This window comes from Staurois parvus, unplaced genomic scaffold, assembly GCF_062004578.1.
Source record: "Staurois parvus isolate SC_StPar_1 unplaced genomic scaffold, SC_StPar_1.0 ptg000575l, whole genome shotgun sequence".
NCBI lineage: Eukaryota > Metazoa > Chordata > Amphibia > Anura > Ranidae > Staurois > Staurois parvus.
In genome coordinates this window covers 4,451,249-4,477,153 of record NW_028318371.1, presented here as the reverse complement: position 1 = coordinate 4,477,153, position 25,905 = coordinate 4,451,249, and the positions used below count along the sequence as shown (strand labels likewise).

The following is a 25,905-nucleotide window of genomic DNA, read 5'->3' as shown; positions in this document are numbered from 1 at the left end:
CTATGAAAAATTGCCCCAAATCCCTTCTCTAGCTAACACATCTCCAAATTACCCTTCCCAGCATAAAATCGTCCAACCTTACCCAAATCTCCCAGGTTCAGTGTCTATGGAAAGCCTGTTCTGGGGTAGTACAACCACAATCTGGGGGATAGTGTAGCTCACCCCAGCAACCTCCTAGATCCAGCCATGGTGGAGAGTAAGGAAACCAGCAGCTGTGGCTGCACCATAGGCATCAGTGTTCCTAGGTGGCTGCCTAGTTCGCCTAGTAGTAGCACCAGCCCTGCACACCACCATTCTCCAATTCAATTCGGATTGGCTGGTTTATGATGATACGGTCAAAGCTAATCAAAGACTCTTCAAAAAGATAAGGTTCAGTGTATGTACCTCTTTCATCTTCAGCAGGAAATAATCAATCAAATCTCGGGGGGCCTCCAGCTTCAGGGTGCGTTTGTGTTCCTCGATGTAATCTAGCACAAAGTTCTGCAGGTAGGAGTTTTCCTTAAAGGCAATTTTTTGTAATAATGGCAGCTTGAGCAGGAATGGGAAGACGTTGCAGAGCTGACCATAAGAAACACAAGGAGTAAACAAATGAAGAATTACAATGCATGTTGGTGCAAAATAAAAATGCACATATGTACATCTCTGCAATAATGCACATTTTCCATGTTTTTTTAATAGATTTTGGGTTTACATATACTTTAAACGCTAAACCTAACCATAAAATCTAAAATACTTTAAATGTGCACCCGAAATTTCTAAAGATATGAAATGATATGCTAACAATTTTGATAAAATACAATACAGGAAGAAAAGTTTGCCAAAAAACAGCACTGAAATTTTAAGTCATTCAAGAAAACCTAGTAATATGCTCTACTGGTTTCCTCCAGTGACTATGTAATTAGAGGTGCTAGTGGAAGACAAATCCACCAATGATTGTAACCTACCATGTGCAATGGGGTTGTAACATTCTTAATGTGTCGGGAGGTGTAAGACATCAGATCATGTAACTTTGTGTCTTTGTAGTCAAAATGTTCTCCAAACAGCACTGAACTAATAATATTCCCAACAGCGCTGGCCATGATCAGTAGCGGATTGAATGGTTTTCCTGAAATAGGGAAAAAATAATAAGTAACTTTTACAGTTCAAATTTTTCTTTTACAATTTCGTTAACTCTGTCGTAGAAACTTAGCTCAAAATGTTTGCTGAAAACAGGGTCCACCCAAAATGGCGAGCTAACTACTAGGTTCAGTCACTAACTGGGGTCTTATTTTTTGTGGTGTGGAAGACCTCAGTCAGAGACTGAACCTAGCAGTAAGCTCGCCATTTTGGGTGGACCCTGTTTTAAGCTAGCTCTAAGGTAGGCCAGATCTTGAGGATGGCCTAAAGTGAACTATCAAAGTTGGTCAGGGTCCAAACAGTTACTTCTCCGGATGTGATTAGATTTCTTCTGGAATGAGCCAGATGTTACAGACCATCCAGGTAATGGTGGATTTTTCATGTTTCATTCTAAAGAATTTCTATGAATGCCTCTAAGGAGCACACTTTTGGCTGTCATGGACCAGAGCAATTCTGTCACACAAATATACAATGTTGATAGTTGGTTCTTCAACAAAACAAAAAACAACAGAAGTCTGATGTTTTGCAGGGCAGCTACTATATCTCTTCTTTAGGAGAAGCAGCCAAATTTTGCCGCCTCAACATGATTGGTCCAAACCACCTTTGGCCACCGATGTAAAGGCAGCCACTGGATGGAAAGATCCACCTGTGGTAAAGTAGATCTTTTCAATATCTAAATCTACAGTGTATGCCATTTGAGAATATCCTTGAATGTGTCTGCATCTTCTAGAGAGAAGGTAACATGTCTGGCTAACCACATGAAGTCAGTGTAAACCAAGCATAGGGAAACCTATACTCTTCCTTTTTCAGCAGCAAATGGCATGTGCCCCACCAACACAGCAGAACGATGCTAAATCTTGGTTACCGTTTTCTTAGGTTCCCGGTCTTTGTCACTTTGCTGGACAGGGATGTCTCTTTGCTGGATTGGGCCATCTCTTTGAATATACAGGGGACACTGTGATTAGATCTCTAGGGGCACTGAAATGTAAAGGGGCACTGTGATTTAAAGGGACTGCACTGTAAAGGGGCACTGTAATCATACAGTGCCCCTTTACAGTGCAGTCCCCTTTATATCACAGTGCGGAGGACCAACTCCGTGAATATTCCCCCTGCAAATGCCCTTGCACACCGCCACCCCTCCCCCCTCAGAAATTGGCTGCTCAGTCTAAAAAGCCCTGGCCTATTTTTTGTCCCAGTTCAGGCCTGGCTGCGTTGGCAACCCCCTTAACATGGTCTGGATGGGCTGCCTTAGCACAATGCATGTTAATGTACAAATATGTGAATCCAGTCTTATTCTACCTCCAATCAATCTCCCCATTAGGATGAAGCCCGATAGTTCTTCCGGAAAACAATTGCCAATATTTCCAGAATTTGCCCCTTCCTAAAGTTTTGACTGACAGCAGCATGAGCCAATGAGTCCCTCTGTTCTCAGCCAAGCCTGGGAGAGTGGAAAAGGGCTGCTGCAGATGTGTACAGCGGGGGCAATGTCCACAGCCCAGTCGTAGTAATGGCGGCTATGAACCAGTTTGCCCATGGCATATATCTAAGCCTGGTACAACATGCAACATCCACTGCTGCTACCATACATCATGGAACTCGGGTCAGTGTAAGCATACACGCTAATGTGCTCATATTATCTTTTTGATCTTCAATACCACTGGCTACTTTTCTCATAGACCTTAAATGCAAGCCAGAATTTTTTGGTAGGACACATGTAGTTGGTTGCTGCTACTAATTATTGTACGATATTTTAATTCAATGTGTTTTTTAATAAATTAACCTTTCAGATTTCTATACAATTTGGGTTTGACTCAGGAATTGATTGCGCTTATTTGACATTTACATTTGTTAAATGAACTCAGGGGATTTCCGTGCGCTTTTTGGATTATTTGTTTAGACGTGCACAGCGCTGGACCTAAAGAAAGCATACAGGTGGCGCAAACACCTAGTGCATTATCCAAGGTTTATTAAAAGTATAAAAAGGACAAAAAATATACTCACAAACATAGCATGTGTGTAAAGCCTATAAGGCCATGGAGATGACCAGAAGGATGGCAGAGTATCCAACTGATGGTGTGATCAGCCCACTGATGCGTTTCAGGGACAAATACCTTTCCTCAGAGCTATATAAAACGAGTATATTTTTTGTCCTTTTATACCTTGGATAATGCACTAGGTGTTTGCACCACCTGTATGCTTTCTTCCAGTTTGTTGATCTCCCCATCAGAGGAGGGATGCATCTCCAGAACGTTATCCATAGGTCATTTATACATCTGATCTCCTGGCCTTCCCCTGGCATTGGCTCCCTCGAGGCGCTGGAGAGTTTACACATCTCACAGCGCTGGACTGAGACTGGGCTCAGGTAAGTATTTGGGGGGCTGCAGAGGAGATACTATTAAGAGGTTTTTTTTACCTCAGTGCACAGAAGGAATACATGTAAAAAAACTTTACTTTTACAACCACTTTAACTAATGACACCACAAAACAACCTATTCACTCCCTAGATATATCCCACCTTGATTACTGCAGCTCTCTCCTTACTGGCCTACTGTAGCACTATCCTCTTAGCAGTTGCTGAGTTTTGGTTCCCTCCATAATCCTGCTCACATTTTCCCATTCAAACTTGCATCCATGACATAGTAACCAGTCCTTAAGCTTGTTTTTTTGTATTTTATTAGGGGAATATAAACTTGGATGGGGTAAGGTGTGTATGGGTAATGGCAACAGGACAATCTTCCTAAACTATATACATGTCTCTTAGCAGCAAAAGAACAAATCCTTCTTGGAGAGCTATCCAGCATCTCCTGTAATACCTCCCCAGACCCTGGATACCCCTTATCCAGCTGTTCTGGGTGAATCCCTGGGCAGGGGATCCAGTGCCTGTCAATTTAAGAGAAGACAGTCCCCGATAGTAGCTAATCCAGTTTCCCACCAGAGTGCTCCTTCCCACCAGACTGCTCCTTCCCCTTACTGGCCCAGGAGGTGCAGGTCTACTCACTTAGTCCTTCTCCTATGCTGCTGTTGGGTTGGTGGCTGCTCTCAGTCCTTCTGCTGGGTCACTCCTTCCCTGCTGCATAGGTGGTCCTCTCTCTGAGGGCCAGTGAAGTCCCAAGCTTCCCTACCTGTAGATGAGCCCCTTCCCATCTGGGCCCCTTCCCAGGCTCCTCCTCTCCAGCCTCACGTCTCCATCTTCCACCCAAACTCCCCCATTGCTGAGCAGACTCAAACACTCTCAAGGGCTGTCCTGGCTCCATGCCAAGCCTCCTTTTGAGGATTGGTCAGGATTCCTTGAGATTACAGAAAGCCACTTCTCACTCCCTCCCACTGCTTCTATATTTTTCTCCAAAATCTTAAAGCAGGGAAAAGTCCCAGAGAGCTGGTCTGCAGGGCCTCTCAGCCCCTGACCGAAATCTGCCCCCCTGACTATTACACCAGGCCTGAGTAGCAGCCCTATCTACATATTAGAATCTAACTCCCCCTGGCTACCTAGGAGGGTGCTACACCAGCTTTACACAGACTATCCCCCCTTCAGTCTATCATGAATGCTGCTGGCCCACAGCTGTCACATGATACATGGGGCCAATCACAGCATCCTGTACCATGTGACCAGCTCCATCCAATCACAAATCACTATTATGCTGTCAAAAACCTAACTCCGTCATGACAGTTCATGAATGAGTTAGGTTCATGGCAGCAAGCTTTGCATTGCAGTAGAAATGATCTTTATTTCTCCTGCAAAGCAAAGTTAAAAAAAAAAAAATCCCTGACAACCCCCCCCCCCCCCCCACGCACACACACACACAGTATGGTAACATTGTACTATTCTGATAAAAGTATTTTAAAATATTTTAAAAAAAGTTAAAAAAATTAAAAACATCATATTGAGAATTTTTTTAAGGTTTTTTTTTTTTTTTTCAAACAACTTGCCGGCTGCTTACTCGCATTTTGTGGGTGAACAGTGGCTCTGGGCAAAGCAACGTAATCTTACATAGCTTCCTATTATGGAGCTGTATAAATCCCGAATAATAATAATAATAATGATGTTCGTGTGTACATGCAATAGTACTCTGTTGCTGGAGGAGCTGAGTGAAGCAGCCAGTGAGCCTTTATTCCTAGACAGTTAGGCCCCCTTTACATTTTCTGAACATGCAAGCTTCTACGTTTTTCACTTCAGCCAATTTTTCAATAAAAATACATTTTTCCCACCTTCCGTCTCGGCTGCTGCCTGTGATAGATGAGTCGTCTCCTCCTGCACACGGGATTCCATATTCTTCTTTCCCATCCCAAAGTTCCTCAGAGAGGAGATGGTGAAGCGGCGCAGAGGACGCCATCGGGGGCCACTAATACCTGAAGAAGAAAATCATCATCAGCAATAAGTTACAAACCACACGACCAACAATAAAAAGGCAAACCAAGCTACATTCTACAGGGGAGCATTTATAATGGCTCTAAAAATTACATTTCTATTAAAAAAGCATGGCAAACTTGTTTTTAATTTAAATGAAGGTGTTTTTTTTTATTAATTGTGCATATTTTTTATAATGTTTCCCTGAAAAAATTAAGGAAAATAAATGAATATTAAAAATATTTAACCACTTGAGCTCCTGAGGATTTACCCCCCTTAATGACTAGGCCTCTTTTTGCTACTCGGCGCTGCACTAATTCAACTGATAATTGCGCGGTCATGCAATGCTGCACCCAAACGAAATTTACGTCCTTTTTTTCACACAAATAGAGCTTTCTTTCGGTGTAATTTGATCACCTGTGCGCTTTTTATTTTTCACGCTATAAACAAAAAAAGGCCAAAAATTTTGAAGAAAAACAATATTTTTTATTTTCAGCTATAAAAAATATATAGTAAACTCAAAGTTGGTTATAAATTTAGGCCAAAATGTACTCTGCTCCATGTTTTTTGTAAAAAAAATCCCAATAAGTGTATATTGATTGCTTTTTGTGGAAGTTATAGCGTCTACAAACTATGGTATAAATACTGCAATTTACGCCATTTTTTTGCTATACAGTGCTGCACTAGTTTAATGGACAATTGCGCAGTCTTGCAATACGGTACATAAATGAAATTTACATCCTTTTTTTCCCCACAAATTGAGCTTTCTTTCGGTGGTATTTGATCGCCTGTGCGGTTATTATTTTTTGCGCTATAAAAAAAAAGGCTGACAATTTTGAGGAAAAAAAAAACAATATTTTGGACTTTTTGCTATAAAACATGTCCAGTAAAAAAAAAATGCAAAAATCAAATTTAGTCATAAATTTCTGCCAAAATGCATTCTGCTAAAAAAAAACCCAATACGTGTAAATTAATTGGTTTACGTGAAAGTTATAGCGTTTACAAATGGCAGGAAAGATACTGGGATTTTTAGGGTTTTTTTTATACTAATAATGGCGGCGATCAGCGAATTATGGCAGCGATCAGCGAATTATGGCAGCGACCAGCGACTTATGGCGGGACTGCGGTGGACATTTTGACATTGGGGGGTACTGACTTGGGGTCACTGACATCCCCAAACACATTAATACAGTGATCAGTGCAAAAAAAAAAAACACTGACACTGTACTAATGGCACTGGGGAGGAAGGGGTTAACTTTATTTTGCAGGGAAGGGTTATAGGAGTGAGGGGAGTGTTTTACTAGGGGGCGGGGGTGTACTGCACAGGACACCGCTGATCGGGAGAGAGAAACTGTTCTTTCTCGATCAGCTCATCCTCGAGCTGAGAAGGAAGTGACAGACAGCACAGCTACTGCAGCTGGGCTATCTGTCACTGTTTGCCGCTGGTCGCCGGGACATAGCCGCTAAGGAGCGGCTGTGACCCGGCGACTGACATCTGTGGCGGTGATCCACGGGACAAATAGGGCGGCGGCGCGCTTCGCGCGCCCCCTATTTGTTTACAAGACACACGTCTTAAAACGTGGTTTTGCCTGTGAGTGCCACCCTGCTGCCGTATATGTACAGTGGCTGGGCGGCATGCGGTTAAATATGGTACAAAAAAAAAATCAACAAAAACAGGAGAGGAGGAGAAGGAAGGGGTTCATTGTAGTGTATAAGGGGTACATTAAGAGTTAATTAGGAACACGGTTTATATTTATTAACTTTTCATTTTTGCTATTTGCAAGGTTGCTTTAAAAACCACCAGACAGTAAATATACTATGAGCGGGCGGCAGGTACAGGAAACCTGTATCAGCTGTGTCCAATCATACACAGAGTTCTGTGTTTACAAAACACAGAGAACTCTGTGTATATAGGAACAGGGATCAGGGAGGAAAAAACAAAACAAAAAAAAACACAGCAAGGTTAGTAAATAAAAGCAGCACATATCACCAGGGGCAGACTGACCATTTGGAAACTTGGGCACTGCCCGAGGGCCCGGGGTCAGTAGGGGGCCCCATGAGATGCCCCTGGTACCTTTTTGATAGGCTTTTTTGAGTTTGGGCAAGGACACAGGGGCCACATGATCCCCTATTGCCCGGGGGCCACATGAGTTGTCAGTCCGCCCCTGCATATCACACACATTAGACTTGTTAGACCCACAGGTAACCCCTTGATTGCCCCTAGATGTTAATCCTTTCCCAGCCAGTGACCCTCCCAATGTCATTAGCACACTGTCAGTGTACATCATTATCACCGATTACTGTAATAGTGTCTATTGATGTCAGTGAGTGACCCTCCCAGCCCGTGTTGCTTAGCGCCAGATTGCCCGGCACTATCACAGTCCCACTATAAGTCGCTGATAACTACCATTACATTATAGCGTCTATTACTGCATAAATTCCATATATATATACATACATACACACACATATATATACACAACATAGTTTGTAGACGCTATAACTTTCACACAAACCAATTATTACGTATTTATTGGGATTTTGTTTAGTTTTTTTACCAAAGACATGCAGTAAAGTAGATTTTGGCAAAAATGTATATATATAAATATAATTTTTTATTTTTGTTTGTTGGATAGGTTTTATAACAGAAATTAGAAAATATTGGGGGGTTTTCCCCAAAAAGTCTGTCTTGTTTATATATTAAAAACTTCAATAAAAAAAAAAACTGGAGATCAAATATTACCAAAAGAAAGCTCTATTTGTGTGAAAAAAATAAATATATAAATTTCATTTGCGTACAGTGTTGCATGATCAAGCAATTTCCAGTAAAAGTAGCGCAGGTCAAGGGGTTAACTAACCCCTATCATATGCAGGTCAAAAGTGAATCCTTGATCGGCTTTGAATGAAGCAGAGTAATTACAATGTAACAATAATTTTGCTACATTGTAATATTTATTGAAACTATGACTCGAGTGTCAATTTACATGGGAACAGCTACAAAGCAAGATACAGAACCATATTGGTACCAAGACCAAATTGCTGCCAGAGATCTGCATAGGAGGAAGTGGGAAGAGCCGGGTGCATGGCGTACACCAGTAGAGGAGTTACAATTGGTTACATTGGCTTCTTTATAATACAGCGCAGTCATTGGCTACTGGGAGTGTACTTCCTGAAACAAATGTTTTTTTCACATCAAACTTTCTGTATGAGAAGCAAAGTCCTGTAGGGGGCGTGGCCACAAATCCTTCTCCAGTCTCTCAAGCCAGAAGTCCCAGATTATTGATAATGCCATAAAATGCTCTTTTATTGAAGAATGATGATCATATGAAGCCATTTATTATCAAATAGTTGTTTGGCTCCTTTTTAAATCCTAATGATAACAGAAATCCCCCAAATGGCCCGAATCATAAGTCTCCGCCCCCTGGATCATAAGTCTCCGCCCCCTGGATAAGAAGGCTCCACCCCCTGGAATGTTTGGCCTTGGTACAGACACACAAGGTGACACACACGGGTTACAATGCCAATTAGAGGTTAATGTCCCACATCTGTGACTTTTTACATTGCAATTAGTGTCAGTGTATAAATAGTCAATGAATTTGTTAGCTCTTACATGGAAGCACTGACTAGGCTAGATACTGAGCCAAGGGGATCGGAAAAGAACTGTCAAAAGTCCTGCATAACAAGGTAATGGAGCTTTCTAAAGATGGAAAAGGACATAAAAAGATGTCCAAGAGCATTTTTTGGCGTGATCAGTCATATTTTCAATATCAATGCCAAAATTTCACAATTTCTGCCAGGGGAGGCAAACTTTTGAGCACAACTGTATACAAATAGCTGTTGTGTTTTGTGCACAGTATTATAGCAAACCAAATGTCGTTCAGTTAGGGTTTATCATTTCATCCTTCACTAAATAAAACTGTACATGTTGTTTCTTATTTTATATATAGAAAACGGTTTGTGTTGTCCCCCAACCTCGCTTGTTCTGGAATGGTCACATTTTTGTCAGTTTCTATAATGTACAATAGGGAGAGGATGAAGTCCAGACTGATGTAAAACTGGGTCCCAACTCTGAATGTCCAGCGTTAGGCGAACTAAATGGGGTGTTCACCCATCCCAACCTCCAGCTGCAGAAAGACTTCTACTACTGCTGCTAAATAAATAAATAAGACAGCTTCCCTCTCAGGGCTCCTTGTTGCTAGGAATCCAGCAGCCACCAGCACTCTAGCAACCAAGGACATATTCCCTGTCCCAATTATCTGCCAGCCAGGAGATTCCAGGCCAACAGCTGAATGTAAACCTGGCTGACACCATTGACCAAATCTAGCCATGGCCAGACTCATTCAATGGACATTACTTAGCATGCCCACCCCTTTTTACAGTCAAGCTGCCGGCCAGGGAAATGTCATTCCTGGAGAGTCTCTGATCTGCGGATCGTGTTGATAGGTTGACTTTTCTGTGTTCTCTGGTTGGCAGGTGTTATTGTTCTCCATTGATGAAGGATCTACATCACTGAATGACTTGACTGACAATTTACACTGTGGGAATTTTATTCTTTAACCCTTTGCCATCCTGAGGATTCCCCCCCCCCCGTGACCAGGCCAATTTTTGCGGCACTGCGTTACTTTAACTGACACTTTTGCTGTCATGCAACGCTGCACCCAAATAAAACATTTACATCCTTTTTTTCCCACGAATTGAGCTTTCTTTCAGTGGTATTTGATCGCCTGTGTGGGTTTTTATTTTTTGTGCCATAAAAAAAAAAAAGACTGACAATTTTGAAAAAAAAAACAAAAAAACAATATTTTGGACTTTGCTATTAAACATGTCCAGTAAAAGAAAAAAAAAAATCAAATTTAATCATAAATGTAGGCCAAAATGTATTCTGCTCCATGTCTTTGCTAAAAAAAAAATCCCAATACGTGTAAATTTTACATGAAAGTTATAACGTCTACATTTTTTTTTTTTTTACTAGTAATGGTGGTGATCAGCGACTTACAGCGGGACTGCGGTGGACATTCTAACACCAATTCTGACATCCCCAGTGACACCAATACAGTGATCAGTGCTAAAAAAAGTAGACACTGTACTAATGGCACTGAGCAGGAAGGGGTTAACAATGAGGAGCGATCAAAGGGTTAAATGTGTGCAAGGAGTGTTTTACAAGGGGGCGGTGTGTTGGTGCTTCACTGTAAGCACACTGTGCACAGCCATCCAGAGCGGTTTGCCTGAGCCGACAGGGAGGAGGACTGTTAGTAAACAAACCAGTCCTCCTCCCCATCGGAAATGCTTGGCAATCACCGGGTGCCAGTGGGTAATCACTGGCCGGGACCCGGTGATTGACAGCCAATGGAGGCGTGGGTAGAGCTTGCTCAATCGCACCCCCTACCCGGTCTTTTTTTTTTTATAGCGTGTAAAAAAAAAAAAAAAGCAGAGCTGATCAAATACCACCAAAAAAAGCTCTACTTGAATTCTTACCATATCCTTTGGTGGGGATGTGTATTGTGGGAATAAATGGGCGGGCACTGAACTCCTCGGCGTGGGTCAGCAGTGCGTCCTTCACCGTCTCATAACCACAGAGGACCACCACCGGCTCCGTCAGTTTCCAGATGGTGAACACCGAGCCGTACTTTTGGCTGAGCTGCCATAGATAAAATAAAATGACAAGAGTGAGTCAGAGGTCAGTAGCATCAGGAATTGTCCCTCTGCGGGATCAGAGACTTGCAGAGCACCCCCAGATCACGCCTTGTTGCCAAATAATATGTAGCAGCTAAACCCAATATTTACTGTAGATGTACCTCCCTGTTCCCTGCCTGTCTCTTGCTTCAGGACATGCTAGGAGGGGGGAGCTGCTTAATCTCAGCTGGGAATAAGGCCGGCCAAAGATGGTTCGAATCAAAGCTGGTTCAGCAGGAACTGGCTGAGATTTGACCCGCGTATGGGCGGGCTTGAATGTCAATTGAGCAACTTGGGTACAACCAACCTGCCAGATTTTGCATGCGATTTAATCATTGTCTTCTACAATAGTACATTAGTAAAAAATTTTAATGAATCGGAAATATAAAAACAACATTCAAATTTGAAACACAATCGAATTTGAAACACATTCAAATCAAATTCTACAATGAATTCAAATCAAATTGGAAAACAATAATAGAATAAAATAGAACAGAAAAGAAAATAAAAGAATAGAAAAAGAATAGGACTGAACTAAATAAAGTGAAGCAGAAGATATCAGAAAATAAAAGAAAATAGAAAATAAGGAACAGAATAGGATAGAAAATAACGTCTTCCGAAATTCGAACAGAATTCTAATATAAATGAATTAAATAGAAAAGAATGGGAAAAAATAGAACAGTATAGAATAAAATAGAAAGAACATAACTATCTTCCAAAATTTAAATTTCAAATAGAATTAATTCAAATAGAATAAATTAATCCAAATAGAATAAAATAGAAAAGAAAGAATATATCCATCTTTCGAAATTCGAATTTCAAATAGAATAAATTCAAATAAGAATATAAATGAATAGAACAGAAAAATATAATAGAATAAAAAAGAGAGAATATAACATTCTTCCCAAATTCGAATAGATGAGAATACAATAGAAAAAAATAGAATACAAAAGAATTTAATAGGAAATAGAACAGAATTGAAAAGAATAGAAAAAACAATAGTACAGAACAGAAAGAATATAGCATCTTCCAAAATTTTAAATCTAGAATAGCATAAATTCTAATTCAGATTTATGCAGAATAAATTTGAATACAATAGAAAACAAAAACACAACAAAAGAATAAAATAGAATATAAACCATCTTCCAAAATTCGAATAGAATAAATTTGAATTCAGATAATACATTTGAATAGTTTAGAATAGAAAAGAATAGAAAATAAAAGAATAGAATGTAATTGAAAAGAATAGAAAAAACAATAGTACAGAACAGAAAGAATATAGCATCTTCCAAAATTTTAAATCTAGAATAGCATAAATTCTAATTCAGAATTATACAGAATAAATTTGAATACAATACAAAAAAAAACACAACAAAAGAATAAAATAGAATATAAACCATCTTCCAAAATTCGAATAGAATAAATTTGAATTCAGATAATAATTTGAATAGTTTAGAATAGTTTAGAATAGAAAATAAAAGAATAGAATGTAATTGAAAAGAATAGAAGAGAAAATAGAATAGAATAAAATAGAATATAACAGTCTTCCGAAATTCGAATAGAATAAATTTGAATTCAAATAGAAAATATTAGAATAGAAAAGAATAGAATAGAAAATAAAATACTATAGAATGAAATTGGAAAGAATAGAAAAGAAAATAGAATAAAATAGAAATAGAACAGTCTTCTTAAATTAGAATAGAATACAATATAAAAGAATAGAACAGGAAATAGAATAGAAAAAAACAATAGAATAGAATGAACATAACCATCTCAAAATTTGAATACAAAAGAATAGAAAATAAAAGAATAGAAACACAACAGAATAAATTGGCAAGAAAAATAACTATCTTCTGAAATTCTAATAAATCTGAATTCAAATAGAATAGAAAAGAATAGAATAAAAAATAAAAGAATAGAAAACAATAGAATCTAATAAAATAGAAAGAATACAGCTATCTTCCGAAATTCAAATTTTAAATGGAATAAGTTTGCATTCGAATGCCGATCAGAATTTTCCTAATTTGGTCAAATTGAATTCAGTTTGAACCAAATATGGACTAACATACAATTTTGAGGACAAGCTTTCGGGGAGTGTCCCCTTCTTCAAGGTCCAAGCAGTACTGTTACAAAGTTTTAGCAGAATGTTAGAAGATATGTGGGGATTGAGAAGAAAAAAAAAGGAGAAAGAAACACAAGCCTAAGGTTAGCCTAGAGATAAGACACAGCGAAGCAAAAGCAAAGACTGGGGGGGGGACAACACTCACACAGGGAGTCACACAGGATAATGAGTGAGGAATCCCATGTCCAAATTCAGGCCGTTATCTCTTGTGTCAAATAGAATTATCATTCTTAGTTCAAAAGTTTTTCTTTCCTGAATGGATTTGAAATTTCCTTTAAGAACTAAAATATTGAGGTCTTCCATAGTGTGGTCTGGTTGTGTGAAATGGTGTCCTACAGGTGTGCAGAGGTCATCTTCTTTATGTTCCTTGATGGTATGTCTGTGCAGATTCACCCTTGTTTGCACCTTCTGTCCTGTTTTGCCAACATAAGTTCCTTTGCTGCATTTTCTGCACTGGATAAGGTACACCACATGACTGGAGGCGCAGCTGTATGATCCGGAGATACTGAAGATCCCTTTTGAGTGTTGGACACTTTTTGATGGATTGATTTGGTTGCATAGTTTGCAGCGTTTCTTATTGCAGGGTTTGCTTCCATTATTTGTGACATCACAATCAGAAGGAAGTTTCCTACTAATTAGTTTATTTCTGAGGTTGGGGGGTTGTCTGAAGGCCAGTATTGGGGGGGTTGTCTGAAGGCCAGTATTGGGGGGGTTGTCTGAAGGCCAGTATTGGGGGTTGTTGGAATATTTATTTCAGGAGTTCCATCCTCTGTTATGATGGGTTGTAAATCTTTGATTATTTTTCTTATTCCTTCTAGTGCCGGGTTGTATGTAGTTACTAGAGGTACACGGTTGTTTGTTTTTTTCTCTTTGTACTGAAGCAGATTTTCTCTTCGGGTTCTCAAGGCTGTGTTTATGCCGGTGTTGATAGTTTTGTCCTTGTAACCTTTCTTATGGAAGGCGTCTGCTAGTGTCCTGAGATGTGTATCTCTGTCTCTTGGGTCAGAACATATTCGGTGGTATCTAATTGCCTGACTGTGTATGATGGCACGTTTCATGTGTTGGGGGTGGAAGCTAGAACTGTGGAGGTAGTTGCATCTGTCAGAGGGTTTCCTGTATATTGAGGTGTGAAGCGTAAATACACTGCTGAGGATGTTACACAGCTCATTGAGGGAGGTTAATTGGCTCCTGTCTAAATTGGTCCTAGTATGTGTATGTATGAATGTGCATTAGGGACCTTAGATTGTACACCTTGTGAGGTAGGGGACTGATGTGAATGTACAATATATATGTATAGCGCTGAGTAAATTCACGGCGCTATTTAAGTACCTGTACTAATAATAATAGTCAACACAGATGGGTTAATGTTTGGTAACACAGGGGTTAATATTGTGCCTTCCTCCTGCATATGTCATATTTCCTGTTGAGAGGCAATGTATGTAGGAGGAGTTTGGATCCTGGGACTGTCTTGGGAGTTAGAAGGAGACCATACAGGCGAGGTGTGGAGTGACCCTGATACCAGGATCTGTACCATCCATTCATCGGGAACGAACATAAAAAGCGCACTTTAATAGAAGGTCCATGTCATGTTTCTCTGTAATGTTGCACCGTAAGCGATTAAAATCGAAAGAGCCGTATTTACATGATTTGCTTCTGTAAAAGACGTTTCATTTAAGTAACAATGACTGGTCTGATTTTCTAGGACCGCCTTTCTCAACCTTTTCAACAGAAAGGTACCCTTGAAATGATTTTTGGTCTCGGGGAACCTTTGCTAAACATTACTGAATCTACAACTCATGATACATTAGCGTGATGGTCAGTGAGAAGAATGCTCCTTACACTTGTGGTCAGTGAGAAGAATGCTCCTTACACTTGTGGTCATTGAGAAGAATGCTCCTTACACTTGTGGTCATTGAGAAGAATGCTCCTTACACTTGTGGTCAGTGAGAAGAATGCCCCTTACACTTGTGGTCAGTGAGAAGAATGCTCCTTACACTTGTGGTCATTGAGAAGAATGCTCCTTACACTTGTGGTCAGTGAGAATAATGCTCCTTACACTTGTGGTCATTGAGAAGAATGCTCCTTACACTTGTGGTCATTGAGAAGAATGCTCCTTACACTTGTGGTCAGTGAGAAGAATGCTCCTTACACTTGTGGTCAGTGAGAAGAATGCTCCTTACACTTGTGGTCATTGAGAAGAATGCTCCTTACACTTGTGGTCATTGAGAAGAATGCTCCTTACACTTGTGGTCAGTGAGAAGAATGCTCCTTACACTTGTGGTCAGTGAGAAGAATGCTCCTTACACTTGTGGTCATTGAGAAGAATGCTCCTTACACTTGTGGTCATTGAGAAGAATGCTCCTTACACTTGTGGTCAGTGAGAAGAATGCCCCTTACACTTGTGGTCAGTGAGAAGAATGCTCCTTACACTTGTGGCCATTGAGAAGAATGCTCCTTACACTTGTGGTCAGTGAGAAGAATGCTCCTTACACTTGTGGTCAGTGAGAAGAATGCTCCTTACACTTGTGGTCATTGAGAAGAATGCTCCTTACACTTGTTGTCATTTAGAAGAATGCTCCTTACACTTGTGGTCAGTGAGAATGCCCCTTACACTTGTGGTCAGTGAGAATGCCCCTTACACTTGTGGTCATTGAGAAGAATGCTCCTTACACTTGTGGTCAGTGAGAAGAATGCTCCTTACACTTGTGGTCATTGAGAAGAATGCTCCTTACACTTGTGGTCAGTGAGAAGAATGCCCCTTACACTTCTGGTCAGTGAGAAGAATGCTCCTTACCAGGGGCGGACTGACAACTCATGGTGCCCCCTGGGCAATAGGGGATCATGGGGCCCCTGTGTCCTTGCCCAAACTCAAAAAAACCTATGAAAAAGGTACCAGGGGCATCTCATGGGGCCCCTACTGACCCCGGGCCCTCGGGCAGTGCCCGAGTTTCCAAATGGTCAGTCCGCCGCTGCTCCTTACTCTTGTGGTCATTGAGAAGAATGCTCCTTACACTTTGGGTCATTGAGAAGAATTTACCCCCTTAAAGATAGTTAAAAGTTTCACTGGTGTCAGCAGGAACCTGAGAGGCGGATATTGCTCAAGGAACCCCTAGCAACCTCTGGAGGAAGACTGGTTGAGAAACCCTGTTCTAGGAGAAGAGAGTTTGTGCTCCTAATGTCCATATGACCTTGGGGAACAAAGTGTAAATCTTCAAGTTCACCCTCTGGATGGTGAAGAGTGAGAAGAAAGAGAAGGAAGAGCAGCAAGCTCTTGAGTGGAGGCAGTGGTGTATGGGAGACAGAGGTCCCGTAGGAGGGGTGGACTGGTAGCTGTATTGTTTACCCTTCAGAGCAGTTGGATCTCTATTTTAGGGCCTGCTGCAGAACAGAACCATCTCAGGGACCTGGCCTGGAACCATGCTGTGTGAGGCTTCGCAAAGTATACAGGGCTTCCCTCCGTGCCTTTGGTCTGAAGAGTGTAAAGTGGAACAAGAGCTGGTGGACAGTTCAACCCTGTATCCCTCAAAATGCCTTTGTAGTGCATGCCAGATAGAGATGTAAAACTTCTGGAAATTTTGAAACCACTGAAAGAAAAAAAATTTCCGGAAAACATTTACATTTTTTGCAAAAATTGGGGGGGAAAAAAATTCAGCTTGTAGTAGTTTTGCCAATTTAAAGTCATTTTGTTAAATTGGGTAGGTAAAAATCAGTGTATATAAAAGGATTATGCTTGGAATAAACCAATACACTGACCGATTCCTGGCCGGGACTTGGTGATTGCTGGCAGGGCTGAGAGGGGAGAGGACTGTGTGTAAACATGGACATGCTGCTTTGTACTGTATCTCTGCACAGCATGTCTCCCTAGTAAAAACACTCATAGCACACAGTTAACCCTTTGATCTCTCCACATATGTTAACCGCTTTCTGCCCAGAGCCATTAGTACAGTGTCAGTGCTTTTTATTAGCACTGATCACTGTATTGGTGTCAATGGGGATGTCAGTGGCGGTTAGTCAGTCCCCCCCCCTCGTGGCAGGATGACCGCTGCAGTCCCGCTATATATATATATATATATATATATATATATATATATATGGATATAGATAAACACACACACCACCATAACTGTCATGTAAACCAATTACTTTACATATATTGGGATTTTTTTTTTTAGACATGTCGCAGAATACATTTTGGCCTAAATATATGCAGAAATTAGATTTTTTTTTTTGGATATATATATGTTTTATAGCAAAATGTAAAACATTTTTTTTCAAAATTTTAATTTTTTTGTTTAGAGTGCAAAAAAATTAATAAAAAAAACCACAGAAGATCAAATACCACCGAAAGAAAGCTCCATTTGTGGGAAGAAAAAAAAAAAGACAAATTTAATTTGGGTGCAGCTTTGCATGACCGCGCAATTGTCAGCTAAAATAAATGCAGCGCCGTATCACAAAAAATGGCCTGGTCAGGAAGGGGGGCAAATCCTCTAGAGGGCGAGGTGTTAAAATGATCATCTAAATCTTAAATGGATAGCAGGGGCGGACTGACAACGCCTGAGGCCCCCGGGCAATAGGGGATCATGGGGCCCCTGTGTCCTTGCCCAAACTCAAAAAAGCCTATGAAGAAGGTACCAGGGGCATCTCATGGGGCCCCCTACTGACCCTGGGCCCTCGGGCAGTGCCCGAGTTTCCAAATGGTCAGTCCACCCCTGATGGATAGTGGTCAGGTGTGGTAATGTGATAATGTGGTAAAGTCTCTCACCACTGCCGGACTTCTCAGATCATGTTACTGTGCTACTTCTGATTCCTGTCCTGACGTCACATCCGGTCACTGCATAGCCATGTCCCACAATGTTTCACTGTCAACTTCCTCATGGGGGGGGGGGGGAATGGGTGTCACATTGTGACTACATAGTTTGTTCTGCAGTGATATCAATGTGGCGTTGTCGCCCTATGGACAGGGTAGTCTTAAATGAACATTTATTTTTACATACGAGGTGTGTCCAGTAAGTAACGAGAATGAGATTTTAAAATATCTTTTATTGAAAAGTTTTACAATTGAACATTGCCGCCTTCAAAGAATGGACCTTGCGTGTGTACACAATGCTCCCAGCGATTTTTCCCATTCTTCATAGCATCCCTGGAAGTCTTCAAGTGGGATGGCGTCCTGAGCCTGTGTAGTGGCTCTGTGGATGTTAGCCACACTACCAAAATGGTGTCCTTTCAAACCCTTCTTCATCTTTTAATAGTGAGCCATCAGTCACGGCTCAGAACAGACCTCACTGTATTCACATTCTGTTCTGATTTTTTACAAAGAAGGGCGTCCTGATCATTGTTAACCTTCAAAACCTTTTTGTCCTTCCTTGAAGGCCTTGTACCATCAGTACACCTGAGCAGATGAAAGTGCAGCTTCTCCAGAAGTTTTCCTCACAATTTCAAAAGTGTCTGATGCACCTTTACCCAAATTTCACACAAAATTGTACCGCGTATCGCTGTTTCAAACTCGCTTGCATTTATCTTATTACAAGGCACTTGAACAGGGTGTCACAAAAAAAAAAGAAGGAATGTCTTGACTCTGACAGAGCTGGAATGCAGCTAACCAGTTTTCCAATGTATACTTGGAACCCCATCTCAAGTGGCCTTGGCCAGTTTCTCCCTTCGCAGAGCCCTTCTCCAGCGTAAGAACTTCATTCTCATTACTTTCTGGACACACCTCACATACCAAACATCTCAAGATTGAAAATTGTGCACGGCCATTGAAATTATAAGAAACGACAGAACCTAAAATTGCCCGTAGGTGATACTTTAAAAGCCTTTATTATTTTAGATTTTTGGCACTAGAAATATTGCTCCTACTCCAACGTTCACATCAATACCTCATATTTGTGGTGCAGTTGTTTGGATGTGTGTTAGACCAATGCCGGATTTGTAATTGTGTGTTTGCACAGGCGGACAGAGGTGCTTTTAATTTTTTTTTCTAATTTTCATTTATTCATATATTACACATTTTTTTCATTTAACTTTATTGCCATCACAATGGGGGCTATCAAGTTATAGCTTTGGCAGGGGTGTATTTACTACAAGGCAAACAAGGCATTTGCCTAAGGCGGCATTTTTCAGGGGGGGGGGGGGGCAGCACTGCCCCTTGGAAGAAGGGACGGAAGATGGGACACACACGGCATGGGGACAGGGTGTGTTCCGAGAGATGCTGTGGGTTTCAGGAAGGTGTATGCACAGCCCGACTCTCATTCCTGGGGATTCCCAGAGCTGTGAAAGTGAGTGTCTTTCTCTCTCTCGCCATGGGGGATGGTGGCTGGTGTATGGGGGTCAGTGGTAGTGGAAGGCTCGGGTGGAGGGCATGGGTGTTCTTGGTCAATGTAAGGCTCTTTTTGCAGGGGGGGGAGGTGCACCAATTTTTGTGTTGCCTAGGGCAGCACAAAACTTAAATACACCACTGAGCTTTGGGCAGGTGACAGGTTCTCTTTATGAGGTCATCAGGGGTCTGTTGGACTCTTGGGGGTTTATTTACTAAACCTGGTTGACTCAGAATCTTGGGCACCTGTGCATGGTAGCCAATCAGCTTCTAACCTCAGCATGTTCAGTTAAGCTTCAGCAATAAAACCTGGAAGCTGATTGGTTTTTATGCAGAAGTGGACAAGATTCTGAGTCAACCAGGTTTAGTAAATAAACCCCTTGATGTCTCCCCTGCCCTCCGAAAGCAACAGCCAGGGAATGGCAGCTATTAAACCAGAAGTGACAAAATCCTTGACACTTCCAGGTCCCTTTGTCACAAAAAAGATGGGGGAATAAAAAAAAAAAAATGTTCCTCCATCTCTTCTGTGAGAAGCAGTCCCGGGCTCCCCAAAGGAACAGCTGAGTCTGGTAAACATGACTGTTGGCAGGAAGGGGGGCGGCTGGTAACAGCACTGTAAAAGTAATCAGGCGCCTGTAAAGCTGATCAAATCAATTTTACAAAGTAGTTGATTGCTGGATGAAAAAAAACATACAAGATCACAGCTGCAGCCAGGTTTTTGTAATATATAAAAAAAAAAAATCCACGCTAGGTCCAAAAATGTAATGTAAAAAAGTAGCCAACACAAAATCGTAATACCGGTATTGATCAAACATAATTATAAAAAAAGTGTAGCACTAAAAAAAATAAATAAAAAAATAATATGTGAAAACCCAACTACTACCTTGTGAAAGTAAATACATCCATGGAGTAACTGTGCCCAAAAGAATATAAATAATCTCAATGACAATCATCAAAGTGGGTATTTCATGCACATAAATCAAATAAATTATTGTATCAAAGGAAAAGTCCATATAGAAAAGTCCCATCTCCTTGTGAAGGTCTTGAACTGTGTAACGGAATATTCCTCAGATGGTAAAAATGTGTTGTCAACACATGCAAATGTGTCACCCCACACTGTGCTCAAGAGAAGCTTACCAGATGTGTTTGACCCCCATTTTACTAAGTGGTCAGAAACAACTCAATGATATCAGATATTGTCAGCCTCAGCCTCCTCCACACCATCAGACGTGACACAGTTATCATCCGCCTGCTTCGTGGTGACCAATAACTCGTGATATGTCAGGCATCCAGAGGCAACATGTGTAAAGGAAAAAGGCTTTCCATAGTGTAAAACGATACTAAAAGTATATTGAAAATTGAAGGACCCCTGATGACGTCACATCTGACGAAACTCATTGGGTGAAGCACGGGCGTACATCACCAGGCATGAGTGTACACTCACAGCCATCTTTGACATGGGAGCAGATCAGGAGTTTGTTTGTACAGTGCTGTATTCTTTTATTGTACCTTGTAAATGCAATGTTTATCATAGATAAAATCCAGAAGCTGTACAGAAACAGTAACTCCCACCAATATGTAGTGCACCCTCTAAGGAGCCTCTGGTGAATTTGGTCCCATTTCCCCCTTAGAGCACACACTGCCAGGCACACCACATTTTCTGCCCTCTTCCACTGGCTCCAAAGAACAGTCTAGGGATTTCTTTTTTGGGTACGATGAACTTCGATAGTGATAGAGAGCATGGTTTACCCCAATAAACTGTAAAACTAAACAACTTGAGGATTCCTCAACTTCTGGCTGCGATGCCCAAAAATGAATGTCCCACAGGATCTCTATGCTGATGGCGACTTGTACTCTTTCCAGAGTTAAAAGCTACATGCGGTCACTATTCTTCAGCAATGGGGTCATCTACTTACATAGCCGCAGGATCAGCAGTTGCATCCTGATGATATCCACCAGGCTCATCCTAGTGAGGGAGATGCAAACTCACACCACCATAGGACTCCACCACCTTACTCCTGGCTTTCTCCAGTGAGCTTCTCCAGAACAGACTTGATCCCCAGAAGTAGATTTGCAAATAGACCCCCTGGCTAAGCCTAGCTGGGACCTCAGGGTCTTCTTGAAGACTTCCTCTTCATTGTGCACCAAGGGTAGAGCCCTTGCACAGGGGTCTCCTCCTGCAGTACTGGACCCAGGAACAATGCAATCTGAAGCCCAAACTATTTATGGGCTCTCTCACCACCTACTGGGCACACCTCCACAGGGCTTAGATAGAGTCCCATAAATATTCAGGCTGCATGCTCTGTCCTTCCGCCCACTCTGATTCTAGAATCCTCTAGAAGATAGGAGGTAGTAGCAGAGCAGCACCCTGTGAAACACTGAGTAGACCTAAGTAATCAACCTCTACTCCTCTGATTACAGGCAAGGCAAACTAAATTTACCTAGTGGCCTAGTCTACACTAGGAGGGCACTACAAATAGTTTTGGAATATAAATTTCATCAACGATAACTAGCCAATACTTTTCATGGGGTTATAAAGTACCCCCCTTCATCAGGGCCAAGAAAATATAGACAATGTGTATGTAAATAATAAAAATGTCTCTATTGTTACATCTATAATCAGATTCTTTCAGCCATGATGAAAGGGGGATACTGTATAATCACCAAAAGGAGTTGGGTTGGTACTTTGGATTTCTATTACAGACTCCAGAACTATTGGTGTAACACTTCAGTTTCTCTACACATTCTGAATCATGTTAAAGTTCTATTAAACCTAAAAACACCACTTTTTAGATGCTGTGACTGCATTAATTTACTTTTTTCCTTCATTTTCACCTGGTGATCCTGCCAGCAAGTCTGTTATAGCAAAAGCAGCAATTATATGGTTGGAACAAACCATTTAACACTGACAGGGGTTCTTACAAAGATCAGCTTTTATTCATTTATGTAAAACCTTTATCCCAAAAAGGAAAAAAAAAAAAAACCTTAACTGCCTACAACTACCATTGTTAGCTGGAGTTCTGCGTTAATCTTTCAGTCAAGTCCATCTAACACTACCCTCCCCCAGATTGAGAATGCTGCTGCCCAAGGGTGGTTCCATTGCTTCTCCATCTTAAGGCAGTAAGTGTTGCTGGCTGAATTACCAGGTGAAAGAGGGAAAAAATCCTAAAAAAAAATAAAATCAATGCAGCCAACACATTTAATACATGGCAATATTTTTTTTAAAAAAGTATGTTTTTGGTTTTAATACTACTTTAAAAAAGGTCCACTAGTGGGGCGTGGGAGGTGATGGGGGCCAAGCTTAACTGTGTTGTTAGATGACATCAGTGCTATTATACTGTTCTGCTGTTTTTTGCTACCTAAAAAAGTTGCCAACTATAATTGCCTGTACTACACACTGGAACCCCACTGGAGGCCCACTGAGGAGCTTTACTTGCCTGCTGCTTTAGATGGTGATTTATCTGTCCTCAAGTGTAGGAAACTAATTTTGCCCAATCACTGAGTACAGTGTAGCCAGGCACTGGGCTACTACATATTGAAACAAATACATGGTTCTGTTTTCATTTCTCATAGACTTATGCAAGACATCTGGAATCATGGAAGGTGGCAGCCATGGAATGATGCAAACTGACTTTCTAAACTAAGGATCCCACAAGGCTGTGGGACGCAGGAGGAGCCCAGAAGCCTTCATATTCTTTTGCCCTGGGAAAGCCTGCCCTCTTGACATTCCAGGAGTTCACAGATTCAAACCTGTTGGTGGGATCAGGAAATTGAGCCAGCCCTAGAGAACCCATGGGTGACATAGCCAAGGAGCTAGTCACATCCAACAGCCTCTCTGACCATAAGAGATTGCTGCAGAGAAACTGGAGAGTTCACCATCCTCCTTCCTCTTGAATAAATTGCAGCCGCACTGCAACCAGACTGAAGGGGACCTTTCCACCGCTTAAAAATCTATCACCACCTTTGGGAGTCATTGAGAGGGACTCTGACCCACTTTGTACTGTCAGCAGTATTCAAGTTACTGAAAGTAGTACTCTTTCCACACTCCTCCATTTTTTATTACTATAGCCTTCAATATCTCTGCCACATTGCCATTCATGAATGGTGGCTGTAGTGCATCATCACCACCTCTGGTCCAGTTTGTTCCTTGTACCACAGTCTACTCTTACACTGTTTATGTTATTTAAATTCTAACTACATTTAATCAGCTTGTCAAGGCCTAGCACAGCCACCATTAGTGCATACTAGCAGTATAGCCCTGTTATTGTTAACCGTTTCACTACTACCTGTGATTGCATCCTAGGATGGCACTGCTACTGTTCCTGTTGATTAAGTTGTCCTATGCCTCTTCTACGTAGTTTTTTTTTTTTTTTTAACCCTTTATTTTGCTGGACTGTAACTTTTTAGATTATTTTGCTTGTACCTGTGCTGTTAGCAGCTGTCTGAGAGAATAATACATTGAGTTTACCCCCATCATTGCTTGGTGTCTGGTTTTAAGATAATTCCTGTTACCTAATGCCAGAGTTATTTGCTGTGTTTCATTGGGTTTGTATTCTCTTATCCTGGTGTGTCAGAAGGGTTGAGGTTCTTGGAGGTTGAAGCTAAGAACCCATCTTAACCAGCAGTTCCTTCAAAGGCAGCACTATAACTGTAAGAGTCTGGGTCCAAACCTGGACCTTCTGCTGTGAGTGGCAATGTTTCTTCTTGCTGAGCCACCTGGAATGCTGGACAGCTCCCTTGGCGATTATTTGGATGATCCTACCTTGACTTTGTCATGAACACCTTGCTCCTCCCATGAACTTCCTGATATAAGCCATGTCTCTGCACTTGCTGTTTGTTAGATTACTGTGCTCTCCAGCCAGTATCTTGCTCCTTGCCTTCTCTGCTGTCATCCATATTTTGCTACCACTCGTTATGGACCCTTGGCTTGTTGCCGACTACGCTTCGGCCTGATCCCAACCTGCGACTGCTCATTACCGACCTTGGCTTGTGTACTGGCCACGTTTCCATTTGATCCTTACCTGCTTAATACGCTACTGGACCTCCCCTTGCTCACCTCCTGGTGGGGTGATCCTGAGGACCGCAACCTGGTGCTAACATGCAGCCAAATCCATCTCCACCATCAGGAGCTCTGGTAAACACCGGTTAGTACTTAGACTCCACACCTCAGGTAAGCCCACTCCTCTACCACAGTGACCTGCCTGTGTACCTATCCTGCTGGTTTCGGTGTGAGCCTCTCCACTGCTATAGCAACTAGACTTCAAGACTGACCCCTGATTGTGAGAATAACAGTCTCTCAAAATCTGGTTAGATCCCAGGAGTCACTTACCAAGGTGTAATTTTTATCAGCAGTTCGCAGATCCAAATACTTCGGGTTGCCCAGGAAAGGCAGTGGGGTGGGTCCGGGGGGCAGTGACCTGTACCTGATGTGCTGTTTCCACCATGATATAATAAAGTGGAGCGTGATGAGAACAGTGACCAACAGAGTGAGGATTGTGGAGAATCCCATCTTCCTGGAAGAAACACATAGATACCAACTATGAGAGAGGTCAATATTCCTTCTACTGTACAGCCCACCTCTTCACATGACTATGACTCGAATTATTTACTTATAATTTTTTTGCTCTTCTCTAGTAGCAAAATAACAGCAATCAGCTCCTTTCTGTACTCCTTTTTCCTGTGTCTCCCTGGGAGAGATGTCCCTGCTTTTCCTTGACAATCTGTCCAGCAGGAACATAGACAATTTTTTTTTTTAATGTAGCCACCCCAAGACAGGCGTTTCTATTTAGATGTAGTATTTGCCAAGCTGTAGTCAGCCTTAGCTGGATACTACAGCTTTCCTGGGATCTAGTATTGTTTTCTTCTGCCTACTGCCAGTAAGTGTCACCAGTGATTCTGTATCTTGCTAGGAGACTTGTCAGTGGTGGGGAATGGGGGAGGGTATAAATATTCAGGAGTGACCTGTGGAAGGCAATTCTCCTCTGGACCTCCTACCTGGGTAATACAGATGTTGTTGGCTGTTAGATCCTCCTAGAACCTGCTGCCAGAGGAGAGTGACCATGTGGTTGGATAGGGGCTTGGGCATGAGGCCTAGCTTGTGTAACATGGAGATCAAAGTGCCATGCTGTAACGCCAAATGTATTGAGAAGCTGAATTGAAGCTTGTACCTCAGTGGAGTATGGTGGCTACTCCCTAGGTTGTTAGACCATGTTGTACATAATAGCTGTCAGGAATGGACTGGCCAGCAATGGTGGGACTCACCTGCCTTTTTATCTGCAGTACCAGGGCTGGCCAGCGGATGCTCCCAGCAATCAGAGACTCAACTTTGCAGCTAGC

The 25,905-nt window shown here is 41.6% G+C and overlaps 1 protein-coding gene across 1 annotated transcript in view; it reads right to left on the bottom strand.

The window, feature by feature from the left end:
• LOC149450362 (cytochrome P450 2C20-like) overlaps positions 1-25,078 on the bottom strand; it is a 45,195-nt gene extending 20,117 nt beyond the window's left edge. The window contains exons 1-5 of the mRNA XM_089692061.1: positions 24,899-25,078; positions 10,937-11,099; positions 5,323-5,463; positions 945-1,105; positions 385-558 (exon numbers count right to left, since the gene is read on the bottom strand). Coding sequence (XP_089548187.1) covers positions 385-558; positions 945-1,105; positions 5,323-5,463; positions 10,937-11,099; positions 24,899-25,078 — 819 coding nt within the window. The remainder of the gene's footprint in view (positions 1-384; positions 559-944; positions 1,106-5,322; positions 5,464-10,936; positions 11,100-24,898) is intronic.
• Positions 25,079-25,905: the final 827 nt, after the last annotated feature.